Source organism: Pelophylax lessonae (genome assembly GCF_965119305.1).
Source record: "Pelophylax lessonae genome assembly, chromosome: 8".
Taxonomy (NCBI): Eukaryota; Metazoa; Chordata; class Amphibia; order Anura; family Ranidae; genus Pelophylax; species Pelophylax lessonae.
The window spans coordinates 131808872-131826436 of record NC_138775.1 but is presented as its reverse complement, the minus strand read 5'-3'; the positions used below and the strand labels follow the sequence as shown (position 1 = coordinate 131826436).

At 44.9% G+C, this 17565-nt stretch overlaps 1 protein-coding gene across 1 annotated transcript in view; it reads right to left on the bottom strand.

Annotated features, from left to right (window-relative positions):
- Nucleotides 1-17565, bottom strand: part of WBP2NL (WBP2 N-terminal like) — a 62512-nt gene that overhangs the window by 23638 nt on the left and 21309 nt on the right. Inside the window, exons 3-5 of the mRNA XM_082265798.1 lie at nucleotides 12520-12655; nucleotides 10484-10576; nucleotides 10111-10317 (exon numbers count right to left, since the gene is read on the bottom strand). Coding sequence (XP_082121924.1) covers nucleotides 10111-10317; nucleotides 10484-10576; nucleotides 12520-12655 — 436 coding nt within the window. The remainder of the gene's footprint in view (nucleotides 1-10110; nucleotides 10318-10483; nucleotides 10577-12519; nucleotides 12656-17565) is intronic.

The window sequence follows — 17565 nt, the reverse complement described above, 5'->3', positions numbered from 1 at the left end:
CACAGCACTGCTGTGAGAGAATAAAACCCCCGCAGGGACCGGGAACAGGGAACCCAAAATGACATAGGGGACACCACAGGCACAAAGGACTGCCGATCCCAGACAGAGGCCCCACACAGAATGTACTTACCTGTACCCGATGGCGTGGGGTGCCTCATATCACACGGGAAACCGCCCACCCTCAGATGGCAGGGGAGTGCCGCCAGCCAGAAACGCAGGACACTAGTAGCGCACGGACGAACCTATGCTGTGTCCAGTGAGGTAGCCACCTCACATGGCTGCATTCCTGAGGGCAGGGATGGGTCGTTTGCGAGGCCAGGGCGACCACATAGCCTGCAAAACGCTCGATGGCAGGCTGGGATTCCATCTGACCCTCTGTCCTGGAGAACCAGGGCGGTCAGTCCGATTCCCAGCTCCGCAAACGCCGTCTTCATCCGAAGATCCGACTAACTAACGCTGATAAAATAAACCGCTAGCAATGTAAAGAAAAAATGACATTTCCAGAAAATAAATCATAAAATAAAAGAAGAAGGCTGAGACTGTAGCCTCAGCACAGGGAAGCCTATCCACTCCTAAGCTAGGCAGAAGACAAAACTGAGTTGGGATGGCTTTTGCAGGGGGGTATTGGACTAGAAGGACACATGGGTGTGACTATGTAGATGAATTGTTCTTTTACAAGTCTTATGCCTAGAAACTCCTGCGGAGAGGAAGCAATACCCCATTAGTGAAGACATGTGTGAGTGGGCGGCGACTGTCGGAGGACGTAAGAGAAAATAGGTCTTCACCTTCATCTCTTGCCACCAACAATCTGTTTATTAGTGTATATTTTAATAGACACCTTACCTTTTGCGTGCCACAAAAGTAAACTATCCTTTAACGCTGCATGACTGTGTGATATATCTGCCAGCCAGATGTTACTATTAGATTGCAGATCTATCACACAGCCCTGAAGCACTTGACTGATGGTTTACTCCAAATAAATGAACAGTCAGTGCTGGCAGGGCTCTGAGATGGAGATGCAATCTGATAGTAAACATCTGGCTGGAGATACATCACACAGCCCTGAAGCGCTGACTGATTTTTTATGATCATCAATAATAAAAGTCAGCACTGTCAGTGCTGTGTGAAAGATCTGCAGGAGCCCTAAATATTTACTAGGAGCCAGAAGCTCTATAACACAGCTCTGTAGCCCTAAAGGTTTATTCACTGAGCTTCAGCATGGAATGGAACTACAGAACAGCACAGACAGAAAAATACAGTCATTGTACCACTGAGCAAACTGTACCAAGTATGATATCTTTAATGAGGATATTGTGGCAACACTAATGAAGATATTGTGGCAACACTATAAAAGTTCGGAAGTCCCTTCACACAGTTCTTTAAAAATTTGGGAAGTGTGGGCGAACAAAATTTGAAGATGGCCCTCAAGCAGGGCCGGCCCTACCATGGATCCTGCTGGGTCCATTGGTCCCAGTCGGCAGTTTGAGGGGGGCGGCAAATTGACACCCACATTTTTTTCTAGCAGTTTTGTGTGCAGGGCCGCCGCTATTAGTACACAAGTCAGGGGCGCCGGAGGTGCCCCCTCCTCATTGTCCGGTTGTGCGGGTTAGGGACAGCAGAAGGAAAGGGCACTTCTGGACGTGACAAGCTCCATGTCTTCCCCCCACCCCGTCCAGGCGGGCAGATGGTGCATCCCAGTGAGCCGGGGCACAAAGCAGCATCAGCAGCTGGGCTGTCTCTGGAGCCTGCGGCCGCCCATTCAGTTCAGGGAATGGCCGAGGGGCGGAGACTAAAGGTCAGCTGACTCATGAGGGCTGAAAGTTGGAAGGGGCTGGAGCTGATCTCGGCAGAGGTGTCACTGCTGCTAGTGCCAGACACCACGGAGCCAAAGTGAGTACAACTCCTAGGCGTGCACACCCTAATCCTCTCATGCATGTTACATACTTGCCCACAGCAGTGACTGTCCCACTACTGCTCCCAAACTCTTTTTTTCTATCTTCCCCCAGAAATCTCCTGTACATTCCATCTGTGCCCTGATTTCTTATATCCCCCCCCCCCCCCCTCCAATGTCTGCTCAGAGAACCTGAAGGTGGGTTCTGCTGACACTGTGCAAGGAGGGGGTGAGCTGATGTTCTTAAAAAAGTCAATTCAAGGAGGTAAGCTGTCCGTTTTACATCAGCACTAATCAGGAGGATTTGATTTTAGGGAGATGAGAACGATTAAGCTAATACTGAGGATCGGAAGAGCAGGGGTGTGTGTGGGGGAGAGTCGGCCGAGTCTGCTGCCTTGCTTACAACTAAAGGCCCGTACACACGTACCGATCGTCGGCATACAAACGTCGGTGGACGAAGGATCTGCCGATTGTACGCGTGTTAGTATGGTGCCTCCGACAGATGTCTGCGCACAATCCGCGGACAAAAGTCTTTCTTGCAAACATGAAAATTTTTGTATGCCGACACCAGAACGGACGATTGTTCGCCTGTCAGTACACAATTCGGCCGACAGACCGCAGATTTGCAAGACTGGGCATGCTCAGAAAATAGAAAACACAGGGAAAGTTAACCATTACATGACATCACTTCTGCAGTCGGCGGACAAAATTCTTGTGCTGTCCTTGTGCTGTCTTTGCACTTTTCAGCAGACACCGACATCCCGGGGAGAAAAGAGGAACATTTGTAAGCCGACCATCGGTACGTGTGTACGGGGCTTTACAGACATCTGCTGAGCTGGCACATATCACTACATACAAAACACACTCTGTGCATGTACAGATAATGTGAAGAAACTTTGACCATTCCATTTAACCCTCTGTTATCAAAGTCTAAATTCCCCACATTACCTAACCACTCAATACAAGTTAACTGTCCTCATTAAACAGAGCAGAGCACAGTGTTCATGGCCTTTTACATGGTAGTGCAATTGTATGAACACTACATATTTAGAGAAAATCTGTTATTTTGAATTTACACAGTTTAGCTTTTTTTTTGCACACAAGCGCAGATGTGGTTTTTATGCATCACATGTAGGGCCGCCCATTCATTTCAATGGGCTGCCCCACTCATGAGCAACATAGAAAAGAAGTCCCTTCCCCATTCCCCACCAGCACTGCCACTGATCCCACTGTCATATACTACCCTAGCCTGTCCGTATACTACCCTACCTAGCCAGTCCGTATACTACCCTACATAGCCTGTCCGTATACTACACTACATAGCCTGTCCGTATACTACACTACATAGCCTGTCCGTATACTACCCTACCTAGCCCGTCCGTATACTACCCTACATAGCCTGTCCGTATACTACCCTACCTAGCCTGTCCGTATACTACACTACATAGCCAGTCCGTATACTACCCTAGCCTGTTGCATATAAATCTGATTTCCTGTTAAATTTTTTATTTTAATTATTTTTATCTAAAAAAAAATGCATGTGGGTTCCTTTTGGTGGGTGTGTTTTTTTTTTTTTTTTTTGGGGGGGGGGGCAGCATTTTTATTCTTGGACCCAGGCAGCACAATATCTTGGGCCAGCCCTGCCCTCAAGTCAAAGAAATTATAGAAAAAGTAAACAGGAGCAACCATTAATAGCCAGGCGCATGTTACATACACTAAATTACCAAAAGTATTGGGACGCATACCTTTGCATGCACATGAACTTTAATGGCATTTCAGTCTTAGGGTTTAATATGGAGTTGGCCCACCCTTTACAGCTATTACAGCTTCAACTCTTCTGGGAAGGCTGTCCACAAGGTTTAGGAGTGAGTCTTTAGGAATGTTTGACCATTCCTCCAGAAGCGCATTTCTGAGGTCACGTACTGATGTGGACGAGAAGGACTGGTTTGCAGTCTCTGCTCTAATTCATTCCAAAGGTGTTCTATCTGGTTGAGGTCAGGACTCATCCATGTCTTTATGGACCTTGCTTTGTGCACTGGTCCAAATCATTTGGTGGAGGGGGGGGATTATGGTGTGAGGTTGTTTTTCAGGGGTTGGGCTTGGCCTCTTAGTTCCAGTGAAGGAAAGTTTTAAGGCATCAGCATAACAAGACATTTTAGAAAATGTCATGCACCAAACTTTGTGGGAACAGTTTGGGGATGGCCCCTGCCTGGTATAACATGACTGCACACCAGTGCACAAACAAAGTCCATAAAGACATGAATGAGCAAGTTTGGGGTGGGGGAACTTGACTGGCCGGCACAGAGTCCTGACCTCAACCCGACAGAACACCTTTAGGATGAATTAGAGCGGAGACTGCGAGCCAGGCCTTCTTGTCCACATCAGTGCCTGACCTCACAAATGGGCTTCTGGAAGAATGGTCAAACATTCCCATAGACACTCTCCTAAACCTTGTGGACAGCCTTCCCAGAAGAGTTGAAGCTGTTATAGCTGCAAAGGGTGCGCCAACTCAATATTGAACCCTACGGACTAAAACTGGGATGTCATTAAAGTTCATGTGCGTGTAAAGGCAGACGTCCCAATACGTTTGGTAATCTAGTGTAGATGGAGATCAAATCACATGTAGTAGTGAAAACACAACCTGGGACAGACATGGAGGCCAGCAGCAATGTGAATGTACGATGTATGTGGTCTTTGGCCTAAAATGCCCCTGTGGGCCTAATTATGCTGACCGTACAATCCATACAATGTACAGGAGATTCACTGAACACTACAGATTGATAGAGCAAGGCACCATGGATTACAGCATTATGCGCCATTTTATTTTACTTTACAACACCATACCAAGAACTTCTCAAAATTATTCAATCAAGAATTGTTTTGGATTTTTATGTTAAATGGTATGACCCCCCAGAGGCCTTAATGATGACCTAGACATTAGTATGATCATTTAAATCTCATCCTTCGATCTTCAAAATTATGAGTTGTATATCTCACAATAGTGCAGGTTTTTTCTTTTTTTTTTTACACAGGGGATACAACCACTTTAAAGCTCTTTAAATGCCAGTCAAAACCCCTGTCACTAAATAAAATGGTTAACTTCCAGTCCTGATTACACCTTGCATTTGCTTTGCTTCAAAAATGATGTGTGTTATACAGTATCTCACAATAGTGAGTACACCCCTCACATTTTTGTAAATATTTCATTATATCTTTTCATGTGACAACACTGAGGAAATGACACTTTGCTACAATGTACATTAGTGAGTGTACAGATTGTATAACAGTGTAAATTTGCTGTTCCCTCAAAATAACAACACACAGCCATTAATGTCTAAACCGCTGGCAACAAAAGTGAGTACACCCCTAAGTGAAAATGTCCAAATTGGGCCCAAAGTGTCAATATTTTGTGTGGCCACCATTATTTTCCAGCACTGCCTTAACCCTCTTGGGCATGGAGTTCACCAGAGCTTCACAGGTTGCCACTGGAGTCCTCTTCCACTCCTCCATGATGACATAACAGAGCTGGTGTATGTTAGAGACCTTGTGCTCCCCCATCTCCTGATAGAGGATGCCCCACAGATGCTCAATAAGGTTTAGATCTGGAGACATGCTTGGCCAGTTCATCACCTTTACCCTCAGCTTCTTTAACAAGGCAGTGGTCGTCTTTGGGAGGTGTGTTTAGGGTCGTTATGTTGGAATACTGCCCTGTGGCCCAGTCTCCAAAGGAAGGGGATCATGCTCTGCTTCAGTATGTCACAGTATATGTTGGCATTCATGGTTCTCTCAATGAACTGTAGCTCCCCAGTGCTGGCAGCACACATGCAGCCCCAGACCATGACACTCCCATCACCATGCTTGACTGAAGGCAAGACACACTTGTCTTTGTACTCCTCACCTGGTTGCTGCCACACACGCTTGACACCATCTGAAAACAAATACGTTTATCTTGGGCTCATCAGACCACAGGACATGGTTCCAGTAACACATGTCCCTAGTCTGCTTGTCTTTAGCAAACCCCGGGCTTTCTTGTGCATCATCTTTAGAAGAGGCTTCCTTCTGGGATGACAGCCACGCAGATCAATTTGATGCCGTGTGCGGCGTATGGTCTGAGCACTGATAGGCTGACCCCCCCACCCCTTCAACGTCTGCAGCAATGCTGGCAGCACTCATACATCTATTTCCCAAAGACAACCTCTGGATATAACGCTGAGAATGTGCACTCAACTCCTTTGGTCGACCATAGCGAGGCCTGTTCTGAGTGGAGCCTGTCCTGTTAAACCGCTGTATGGTCTTGGCCACTGTGCTGCAGCTCAGTTTCACAGTCTTGGCAATCATCTTATAGCCTAGGCAGTCTTTATGTAGAGCAACAATTCTTTAAGATCCTCAGAGAGTTATTTGCAAATACTTATCAGAAGGTTCTTCGACAACATGCGGTTCCTTCCCTGTGTTCTTCACCGAATCAGCCAGCAATTTTTATGCAAGAAAATGCCCCCTGTCACACAGCAAAACTGGTAAAGAGGTTCCTTGAAGCTGAAAACATTGACATTATGAACTTGTCAGCCCAGAGTCCTGATCTAAATCCAATAGAAAACCTCTGGAAAATCCTTGGCGACAAAGTTATGGCCAAGAAACCCACTACAGTCACTGAACTGTGAAAGAAACTGGAAGAAGAGTGGAACAAAAATCACACTAGGGCAGTGTGAGAGATTAGTGATGTCCTATGGCCACAGATGCGCTGAAGTCATTCAAAGAAAGGAACCCCCCACTTCCTGCTAATTGTTGATTGTTGTAACTTTCAGAAATTTTAGTTGTAATCTTTCTCCGTGCTACAGTCATTGTTGTTCTCTAATTTCTCTAATTTGGTCATTATGTTTGCTACAAAATAAAGGTTTTTGGTTGAAGTGGCTTGGTTATTTTGAAAAAACCTGTTCTATTAGCATGGTATATCCACAACAAAAATTCCATCAAATGTTGAGAAATGAAGATTACATTATTTCAGAAAAAATCAAGTGTTCACAAATTTTCTAATTTTGATCTCTAATGTATTCGTTTGCACAGGAGTGCAGCATTCTTCCTCACAGGAATTCCAGCTTGAGGTGCAGATCAGAAGCAGGAGTGGCTCTTTTTACCCAGCTGTTTGATATCACTGATCTGATAGCACAATACTTTTTATGTTGTTTTAAGGTTTACCACGTAAGGTTAATGTGCTTCCCTTCCCTTTTTGCCTTATCAGTGATGTCACTACCCAGTGGTCAAGTGGAAGCAGCAAGACCTGTTTGGCAGCATTGTTCTCTTACTGGAACTCCTTCCTGTTTGTCTGAGCAACTATATTGACTTTTATGGATTGTACTAACTTTTTGGACTCTATAGTGTTGCACTAGCGCATATTCATAAATAGAATTGGTATAAATTAAAAATACACCTTTATAGTTAATTTTGGAATCTACTGGACAACTCATAATATATATATATATATATATATATATATATACACACACACACACAGTATCTCACAAAAGTGAGTACACTCCTCATATTTGTGTGAATATTTTATTCTACCTTTTCATGTGACAACACTGAAGAAATGACACTTTGCTACAATGTAAAGTAGTGAGTGTACAGTTTGTATAACAGTGTACATTTGCTGTCCCCTCAAAATAACTCACACAGCCATTAATGCCTAAACTGCTGGTAACAAAAGTAAGTACACCCCTAAGTGAAATGTCCAAATTGGGTCCAAAGTGTCTATATTTTGTGTGGCCACCATTATTTTCTTTTATTAGGACATACTTACCTTAGAACGAACCCCCCGGCACGGTCGTCTGGACAACGCTGGGGGCGCTGACATGCTCCCTCGGCGTCTCTTCCTGGTTCGGCGGCTCTGGCGCTGTAAATGGCCGGAGCCGCGATGAAGTTTCACTTTCCGGCAAGATCCGCCAGACCTTCAGAGCGCATGCGCCGCTGACATCAGCAGCTGCATGCAGGTTGAATATCTCCTAAACCGTGTAGGTTTAGGAGATATTTTTTTTCTCTAGAAGGAAAGCAGTCAGGGTAGGTTTAGGAGATATTAATTGTACCTACGGGTAAGCCTTATTATACCTGTAGGTAAAAGTCAAATAGCGGAGTATACTACCGCTTTAAAGAAAATAGAATACAGACAAGAACAGAAGCTCCATGTCAGAATGAATAAAAGTAAGGCCACCTATTTGTCACGACGGCTGCAAAGCAAACCATCACAAAAGCATGGAAAACCCCCACGCTCTGTCATCTGGCTATGCTACACAGGGTTACCCAAGCCATGCTCCATGCTAAAACGGAAGCAATTTTGTTGAACAAACTGGCCCCCTATGAATGGCTATGGCGACCCTGGATTGACCATTGCCTACCTCCTGGCCTTGACGACAGCCTTGTACTCACCTGATTGGGCGTCCTCATTACCGGCTCTCTTTTCCCACCTGGGCCCCTAGTAGGGTTCGAGGCTCCCTCCGGGCACCTGCTGTTACCCAACTTGCCTTCCGGCCCTGCCAACCCAACCCCCCCCCCCCTCTCGGCCCCTGGCGTACCCACTTAAGAGCTATACCTTGGTTTTGGTTGAGACCCCTTCTGTGTTGGGTCCATCCACGCAGCGTGGCCTTGGCCACACCTACAGTTTGAGCGTACCTTCATTACATCCCAGACGGGAAGCCGGGTCAAACCCATATATGTATTGCATTTGCTACATGTTGTTTGTATGTTATATACAGCAGTTTTGTATCTCAATGTACCTTGTTTTATCTAGGCATGTACCTACTATTTTCACTGCATATTGCTGTACCATGTTTATTTTGCCTTCAATAAAAACCGTTTAAAAAGAAAAGTAAGGCCACCATTATTTTCCAGCACTGCTTTAACTCTCATGGGCATGGAGTTCACCAGAGCTTCACAGGTTGCCACTGGAGTCCACTCCTTCATGACAGCATAATGAAGCTGGTGGATGTTAGAAACCTTGCGCTCCTCCACCTTCTGTTTAAGGATGCCCCACAGATGCTCAATAGGTTTTGGGTCTGGAGACATGCTTGACCTGTCCATCACCTTTACCCTCAGCTTCTTTAAGAAGGCAGTGGTCAACTTGGAGGTGTGTTTGAGGTTGATATCATGTTGGAGTACTGCCCAGTCTCCAAAGGGAGGAGATCAACGAGTCACATGACCTTCGTGGAGGGAAAATGGCTAATTGAGCCCAATTAAGACATTTTCACTTAGGGGTGTACTCACTTTTGTTACCAGCAGTTTAGACATTAATGGCTGTCTTGGGTTATTTTGAAGGGACAGCAAATTTATACTGTTATACAAGCTGTACACTCACTACTTTACATTGTAGCAAAGTGTAATTTCTTCAGTGTTGTCACATGAAAATATATAATAAATTATTTACAAAAAATGTAGGGGTGTACTCACTTTTGAGAGATACTGTATATATATATATATATATATATCTCATCTCAGACACCACCAGTCACACACTCCCCTGGAAGCAGGAATCCCTTATAAACATGGATCTCAGAGAGAAGTGCAGTTATTCAAACAAACTGATTGATACAGCTACCTCTAACAGACACAAACTTCTCCCTTTTGGACTACAGACCAGTCATCCATACATATTAAATATAGCCTCTGGTGAGGTTCTGTGCTTTAGCCGCCCCTTGTGGTGGAATCCTCTGGTGATCCCCGTGGGCTATGTCCACGCAGGAGACTGCTGGGAGACAACTAGACTTCATTGTGATGGTGTTTATTTTCTGTCAATTTTATACATTGAGGTTCTACAAAACATTTTGACCTTCTTACACTCAAGATAAAATTATGTATCATGCTCATTGACCCCTGAGGAAGAAAAATACATATTATAAGTCAAAACCCGTTGGGTCCTCCACTGTCCTTCACTGTGGATAATGGATAGGAGTGTGGGTCAAATTGTGTCTTTGAACTACTTGGTATTTTATTAAGTGTATGATTGTTGAATATTGAGCTTGTATATTTTTGTACTAAGCTTTGATATCTATTTTTTATAAAAATTTTCTACTATACCTTCATTTATTGCCCTTTAAAATCCCATTCAGAGGAAAATTGTTCTGCTTCTTTTTGTACATGTAGGGATGTGAGCATACAAATAACCATTTACCCTTTGGCTTACCATATTTCATTCTTTGTAATTTTGTTTAAGTGATGTACTATTTCTTTACCTGGAGGTGGAGCATATGGATATCCCATGGGCTGAGGTGCTGGAGCATATCCATTCATAGTAGGGGGTACATATGGGTAAGGTCCAGCTGGAGGTGCAGGTGCATATCCTCCTGGAGCAGGGGGATATCCACCAGGTCCATAAGCACCTGGCACAGCAGTAGGGGTGTACCCATATCCAACATTAGGAGCCTGGGGTGCTCTGGAAGCTGTAAAAAAAATAAAAAGATATTTAAGACCGAAAATTGCACTTAAACGATTACAACCAACCAAATTGTAGCTTTTTCCATTTAAAATAGTAAACACAATGAAAACCAGATCAATATGATATGGAATACATTCTATACATTATAATTAGAACATAATAAAACATACCATTGGTTGCAAATTTAAACATTTGTTGTCCAAACTCAATTGCGCCTCCACTGTTAAAAGTAAGTTTAAATGATGCCTGTGCTTCCCATCCACCTGTAATGATAGCATAAGGTTGGCATGAATAGCTGGTTGGAAGGAAAGGTAGAGATTAAATGCTTGTTGTGCCACTCCTAGTTTACCAAATAAGGGATAGATGATAAACTGATCTGTCCTTTTGACTTGCAAATATGTTCAGTTTAAAGTGCCTTTGTGTTGGATCTCAGTGATTTAAATTGACTTTTAACATATCTGCTGGTCTTGAAACATGTTTCTGCAACCTGGGACGTTCTATTACATCCCACGAGCCAGAGTTCAATAGAGAGTGGGGTGCCGAGTATTAAAATGCTCGCTGGGTTCCAGCACCCAGTACTGCCTGTTGGGCAGAGGGATTTCTTGCCTGCCAGGGATATTATAGTTCTGGTAAAAAAAGTATGGAAGAAAAACCACAGGAACCTGTAATTACTGAACGCCAATGCTGTGAGTTTTTAGTGTACCCACAGACATCAGTAAAGAGGGGGAGTCATTTGTGTATTACTGACACTAGTAAAGAAGGGGGGGGGGGAGGTATAGTACACACTGACACAAATAAAGGGGGGTGGGGGTGGTTATTACCCGGTAATACTAGTGAGGGGGGGGGGGAGTGGGGTCATTACTGTACTCAACGACATCAATAAAGGGAGAGAGAGGGGAATTAGTGTACCCAGTGACACCAGTGGGTATTATTATTGATTCCACTGACTGATAATGGCATGCCAGCGCTGATGAAAGGGGTTTATTACGCTGCCACTGATAACAACACTGAGGATTATTATTGCTGCTAATGGGGGATCAATGAGCTGAGCTGCTATGAGCTGAATACCACTTCCCAAAAACCGTTGCATGGTTGAATCTGTGACAGAATTTCGGCAAGCAGAGTGTCTGGAAAATGTTAAAAAAAATAAATAAAAATAGGATGAGAGGGGGATTAAGATGCAGCCCTCCACTCAAATTAGGTTAAGGTACTTTGAAATGATATTAACATTCAGTGCACCGTTTAGTAAGGCTGCTAATTCCAATACCCTCCCCTCTCCATCCTGAAGATAGCAGGACTTACCAATTATTCGGTGGGTGGTCTCAGAAAGCCACAGAGGAGCACTCGGATTTGTTCCTTATCCACACATCTGCAGTCCACTCCCTCTCATCTGCAGTCCACTCCCTCTCATGACTCAGTATTCACAAAGAGTGAAAAGAGAGTGGACTTTGCACGCGTGGATAGGGACCAAAGCCATCTGCATGAAGAAAGACGCTGGTAGCCGAATACATGACTGTATTTGAGCACCCTGAGAATAGGTAAGTATTTGCACCTTCCTTTTACAGGGTAGTTAGTATAGGTGATAGAAAGGGGTGGGAGCAGTTTTAAACTTGGTTAGTTCTAGCCTGAAATTCCAGTTTAAATAGCTTTTTCATATAAAAGTCTTTTCAATGTACCCCTTAACGATGCCCTAACTATCCCCAATTAACTTATTGTCTCAGCAATATTTCTTCTTCCATTTTTTGAAGGCCTAGTTCACACGGTTTTAAAGTAGTGGGAAGGGCCGTGTTTTGATTGCACATAATGCACAAAAATGTTCAGTGCATCCTCGTGCAGGCAGTTCCATTCACGTCAATTAGATTGCAGCGGCTGCACAGACACAGTGGCCGCTCCCAATTTGACATCCATGTGGATGAATGTCTCTAAACTCACACTGACTATGTCCGGGAATGCACAGATGTCAAATTTTGAGCAGCGGCTGTGTCCCAATTGACATGAATGGGCCTGCATGCATGGAACACCTGTGCATCCCGTGCAGGCCGACACTGCCCTTTCCACGGATGTACGCTTAAGTATGCTGGTTTTTTTTTGCGTTTCTCTGGATCAACTGTGGGTATAGGATTGTATGATTCCCCCCCCCCCCTTTTTATTGGTTGAACTAGATGGACTTGTGTCTTTTTTCAACCAGACAATGTAACTTACGTACCACCGGGTTCTGCATTTACTGTTCCTTTGATGTAGTTTGCAGAGAAAACGGGCTGTTCAATGGAGCATCCCTTCACCAAGTAGAAAGGCATCATAAATGACATCATTGGATCCTTTCCTTTGCTCACAAAGATTACCTAAAAAAAAAAAGGGTTAGAACTATAAAGTGTGGAAGATACATTCCTAGAACTAAAAGTAATACATAACAATGGGTGAGAACAATAAGACCCCATTCACACCTGCGTGCTCCAGATCGTGAGAAAAAAAGCACGTCGTGCTTGCGGTGCAATTAATGGCACTTCAAACATGGATAGGAAAAACCAGAGTTAGAGTTACCGGTAACTCGGTTTCTAGGAGTCGTCCAAGAGAGCACAGGAGAGATAGGCTCCACCTCTGGAGGTAGGAAACACAAACGATCCGGTGAATAAAGAACGGTCCCCATCCCACTTCCCCAGTCATCTTACTCCAGAACTCCCCCGGAAACAGTATCTGAAACAAGAAAAAACACTCATCCAAGGATACAACAGCATATAGCCCTGCTGTCCTGGATGACTCCTAGAAACCAAGTTACCGGTAAATCTAACTCTGGTTTTTCTCTAGTCGTCTGTCCAGGACAGCACAAGAGAGGATCAGAAGGAGAATTTACCAGATTGGGGGGGGGGGGGGGAAACGACTAGCGCCTGAAGGACTGTTCTCCCAAACGCCTGATCTTGCGCTGAGAGAAGGTCCAGTCTATAATGTTTAATGAAGGTCAAGAAGCTACACCATGTTGCTGCTCGGCAAATTTGTTCTGGTGTTTCCCCACCTCGCTCCGCCTAAGAAGCAGATAATGCCCGCGTGAGTCAACAGGGAAAAAGGGCATTCCTTTTTTTAGGCCTCCACAATTGCCTGTTTGATCCACCGAGCAATTGTGTTCTTTGAGGCTTGAAGCCCCAATTTTTTGCCATAATGTAAGATAAACCAAGCATTAGATTTTCTAATGTCTTTGGATAATTCTAAATAGCGCAAGACACAAGCCTTCACGTCCAGAAGGTGAAATTCTGCTTCTTTAGGATTAGTTGGAGCTGTACCGAAGGAAGGTAAAACAATCTCTTGGGCCCTGTGGAACCTAGACGCCACTTTAGGTAAGAATCCCAGATCTGTACGTATCACCAGTCTGTCTTCAAAAACTTGCAGAAATGGTTCCTTAACTGAAAGCGTCTGCCGCTCGCTAATGCGTCTAGCTTTTGCAATAGCAACCAAGACCATGAGAGTAACCCACTTCAAGGACAGGTCTTCAACCTGGGAAAGCTTTATCCAACCCTGTAATATGATTTCCAAATCCAATTTTGGCAGAATTTTAAATGGGACTGGTCTGATTCTGGCCAATCCCTTAAAGAACCTGCACACCAAGGCATTCAGTGCCAGGGATTGCTCGAGAAACACAGACAAGGCCGCCACTTGGACCTTTAACATACTAATGGCCAGCCCTTTGTCTTCTCCTTCTAGTAAAAACTCCAAGATGGCTGGGACACCCGCCGTCCACTTTCTGGTGCTCAACCAAGAACAAAAAAAAAAAAAAAACACTTTACAATATTTTAAATAAATGGCTTGGGTTACTTTTTTCCTACTAGATAGGATTGTGAGCACAACTCCATCTTAAAGTCCTTTTGATTTCAAGAGACTTTCCTCAGACACCAAGCCGATAATTTCAGATTCTGAACTTGGCACTTGGACCGGCCCCTGAGCCAGCCTCCCTCTCGAGTAACATAAGCGGAGGCTCTGACCCTAGATGCATCAGCGCTGAAACCAAGGCCTTTTTGGCCAATATGGAACCACCAGGATCAAAGTGGTGCTCTCCTGAGCAAACTTTTTAGGACGAGGGGAATACGTTTGAACGGAGGAAAGGCGTAGCCCAGGTGAAATGTCCTTTTCTCAGCCAGGCATCTATACCTTTGCCCCCCCTGTCCTTTTCCAATGAGAAGTACGTTGGAACCTTGTTTTTCGACTTGCTGGCGAACAAATCAATGTCTGGGAGGCCCCCACTAGTTGGAAGGCATCTTTGTTCAGAGACCACTCTGATTCGTGCACATGATGGCGACTTAAGAAGTCTGCCAGACCATTGTCCACTCCCCAGAGGTGGACTGCGGGGATTGAACTCAAATTTGCTTCTGCCCAGAAAAAAATGGCACCTGCGAGCTGAATTAAGGAAGGGCACCGTGTCCCTCCTTGTTTGTTGACATATGCTACTGCCACCACACTGTCCGAGAGGACCTGCACATGGTTACCACTCAGATCTTTGGCGAATGCCCTCAGGGATTCCCGTACCGCCCGCAACTCCCTCCAGTTGACCGATCTTAGAGACTCTGCCCTGGACCAGGACCCCTGGGCCACTTTTGTTCCCCAGTGGGCTCCCCATCCCCAAGCACTGGCATTCGTGGTAATCAAGGCGGATACTGGGAAGGACCACTACAAACCCTTCAAGAGGTTCTCCTCGCTCCTCCACCACCAAAGCATCTGCTTGGTCTTGTGGGATAGGCTAAAGGTTTCGTCCAATGACTGTTGTCTCCCATCCCAAACTTTTAAGATGTTGGCCTGGGAGACACCTGAAGTGGGCCCTTGCCCAAGGAACTGCTGGAATCATTGCCACCAAGAGCCCCAGGCCCGACATGGCTGTCCTGATAGACAATGCTAGATTGCTTTGAAAGGCAATCGCTGTAGCCTTTGCCTTTTCCACTTTTTCTGGCATGAGAAAAAAATTTTGCGCCACAGAGTCTACTTTGTACCCCAAGTAGCACAGGTCTTGTGCTGGGACCAGGTTTTATTTCTCCTGGTTTATCAACCAATCTAGATCCTCTAGAAAAAGAATGGCCACCCGTAGTTCCTTCTTTATTTGGGCAAAGGAGTGGGCGAAAAATAAAAGGTCATCTAAATATGGGATTATTGAGATCCCTTTTAGTCTCAGGGGAGCCAGTGCCTCTGCCAGGACCTTTGTAAAGATTCTGGGGGAAGAGGACATGCCAAATGGTAGAGCCCTGAATTGAAGATGGCAGACTTCTCTCCCCCACTTGATTGCTACTCTCAAAATTGTTTGCGATTCCTCGTGGATCGGAATATGCAAGAAAGCGTCCCTCAAATCGAGGGAAGCCATATATCAGCCTGGGGGGAAAACCGCCTTTACCGTAAGGATGGTTTCTATCCGAAACCTCCTGTAGGTTACCTATTTGTTTAGAGATTTTAGGTTCAAAATTAGATGATATTTGCCTGACGGTTTCTTCACCTGACGGTTTCTTCACTACGAAAACGTGTGAATAGAAACCTTGGTTTGTCTCTTGTTGAGGCACCGGCATCAGGACCCATTGATCCATCAGGTTGCCAATTTGAGATAGAAGTGCCGACGCCTTGTGAGGATCTCTGGGAGGGGAACTGTATCCGATGGCCCTCCCTGATTATCCTCAGAATAAACCCATTTGGGGTCATTTATACCCACTGTGGGAGGAACCCAACCTTCCTCCCACCGGGACCCCGTCACTGGAATTTAGTTTTTTTTTTTTTCTTTAGGAGAGGAAAAGAGAATGCCACCCTTCTGTTTTCCCGTCTCTCACTGTTCCTTAGTGGTTGGTGCATTCGAAGTCTGCCCCTGCAGCTTTTGGGGGCAGAAAAAAACACCTTTCTGGAACCATTTTAGTTTTCGTTGGGAAGGCTTTCTTTTTATCCGCTGTTCGGTCCAAGACTTTTTCTAGGTCCAGACCAAACAGAAGATCCCCATCGAAAGGAATGCCGCAAAGTCTTATTTTTGAGGCTGAATCTCCTGACCAGCATTTCAACCACAGGGCCCGGCACAAAGAATTTGCAGCTTTTTTTTTTAAACTTCAACTTTATTAGAGTATCAAACATACAAAAGTAAACACATCACTCTCGGTGGGAAGGGCTACAAACCCAGTCACTGCACCCAAAACAGGTATAAACAAGAAGGAGAAGCAAAGCGAGTGTTACAGAGATCATTGCAATATACATGGATAGGGAATACAAAAGGGAAAGGCTGCAGCTTTAGCTGAAAGCCTAACAGACTCCGCTGAAACATCCACTATATACCCTGCCGCATAACTTAGCATTGGCAGGGAATCCAAGATTTCTTTTGGGCTTGAAGTTGGTCCAACCAAACTTCCAAATTAAGGGCCACTATTGTTGTAGCCATTGCCGGTTTTAGATTATCCATGACTACTTCCCATGACCTCTTTAACAAAACCTCCATTCTTTTGTCCATGGGCTCACTAAGGACCCCCATGTCCTCCAAAGCCAGATCTGAAGCTTTGGCACATTGCGAAAAGTCTGCATCCAACTTCAGAATTTAATTCCAAACGCAGGATGCTCTTCATTAAAGGGGAACCTCCTTTTCAAGCTTTTTGTAAGAAAAAATTTTTTCTCAGGCTTCGACCACTCTTTTTTAATGGAGTCTGATAATGCGCTATGTACCGCAAAAACCCTAGTTTGACCTTCCTTCAGGGTTTGGTACATTTGGTCATGCAGGGACAAGGAAACATGTTCCTCTTTGATATCCAGGGTTTCATAAATCAATCCTAGCTAAGGACTCCACTTCTTCAAGAGAAAGCTTGTATCTAGGCGATTTTGTCCCAAGCTCAAGGACATCCCTGGAAGAAGCTGCTTCACTCAGCTCCTCCAGGAAATCCGAGTCCCCCTCCCCGGTTTCTCTACCCTCCTCTGGGGCTGAAATGAGGGGTACTTCCACTGGCTGTTTGGGGGTCTCAATGTTTGACAACATAGACTTAATTGCCTTCATCTCATTTTAAACACCGGGAATTAAGTCCTTACATGCCCCCGTCACCTCTTTATAAACGAACTTGTCTATACAAGGTTTGCAGAGTGGTTTGTTCCAGCCCCCAAATTTATATATACAGGCTGGACATCTCTTCCCCCCCACGCCCTGCCCCCCGGTCTCTCCGTTTCTTTGGGCAGAGCCTGAACAGAGAAAAGGGAAAGAGAGAAAACAACTGTCAGACGCCTTATTAGAAAAAAGGTGCACCGCTACCAACACCCTTACTGCCAG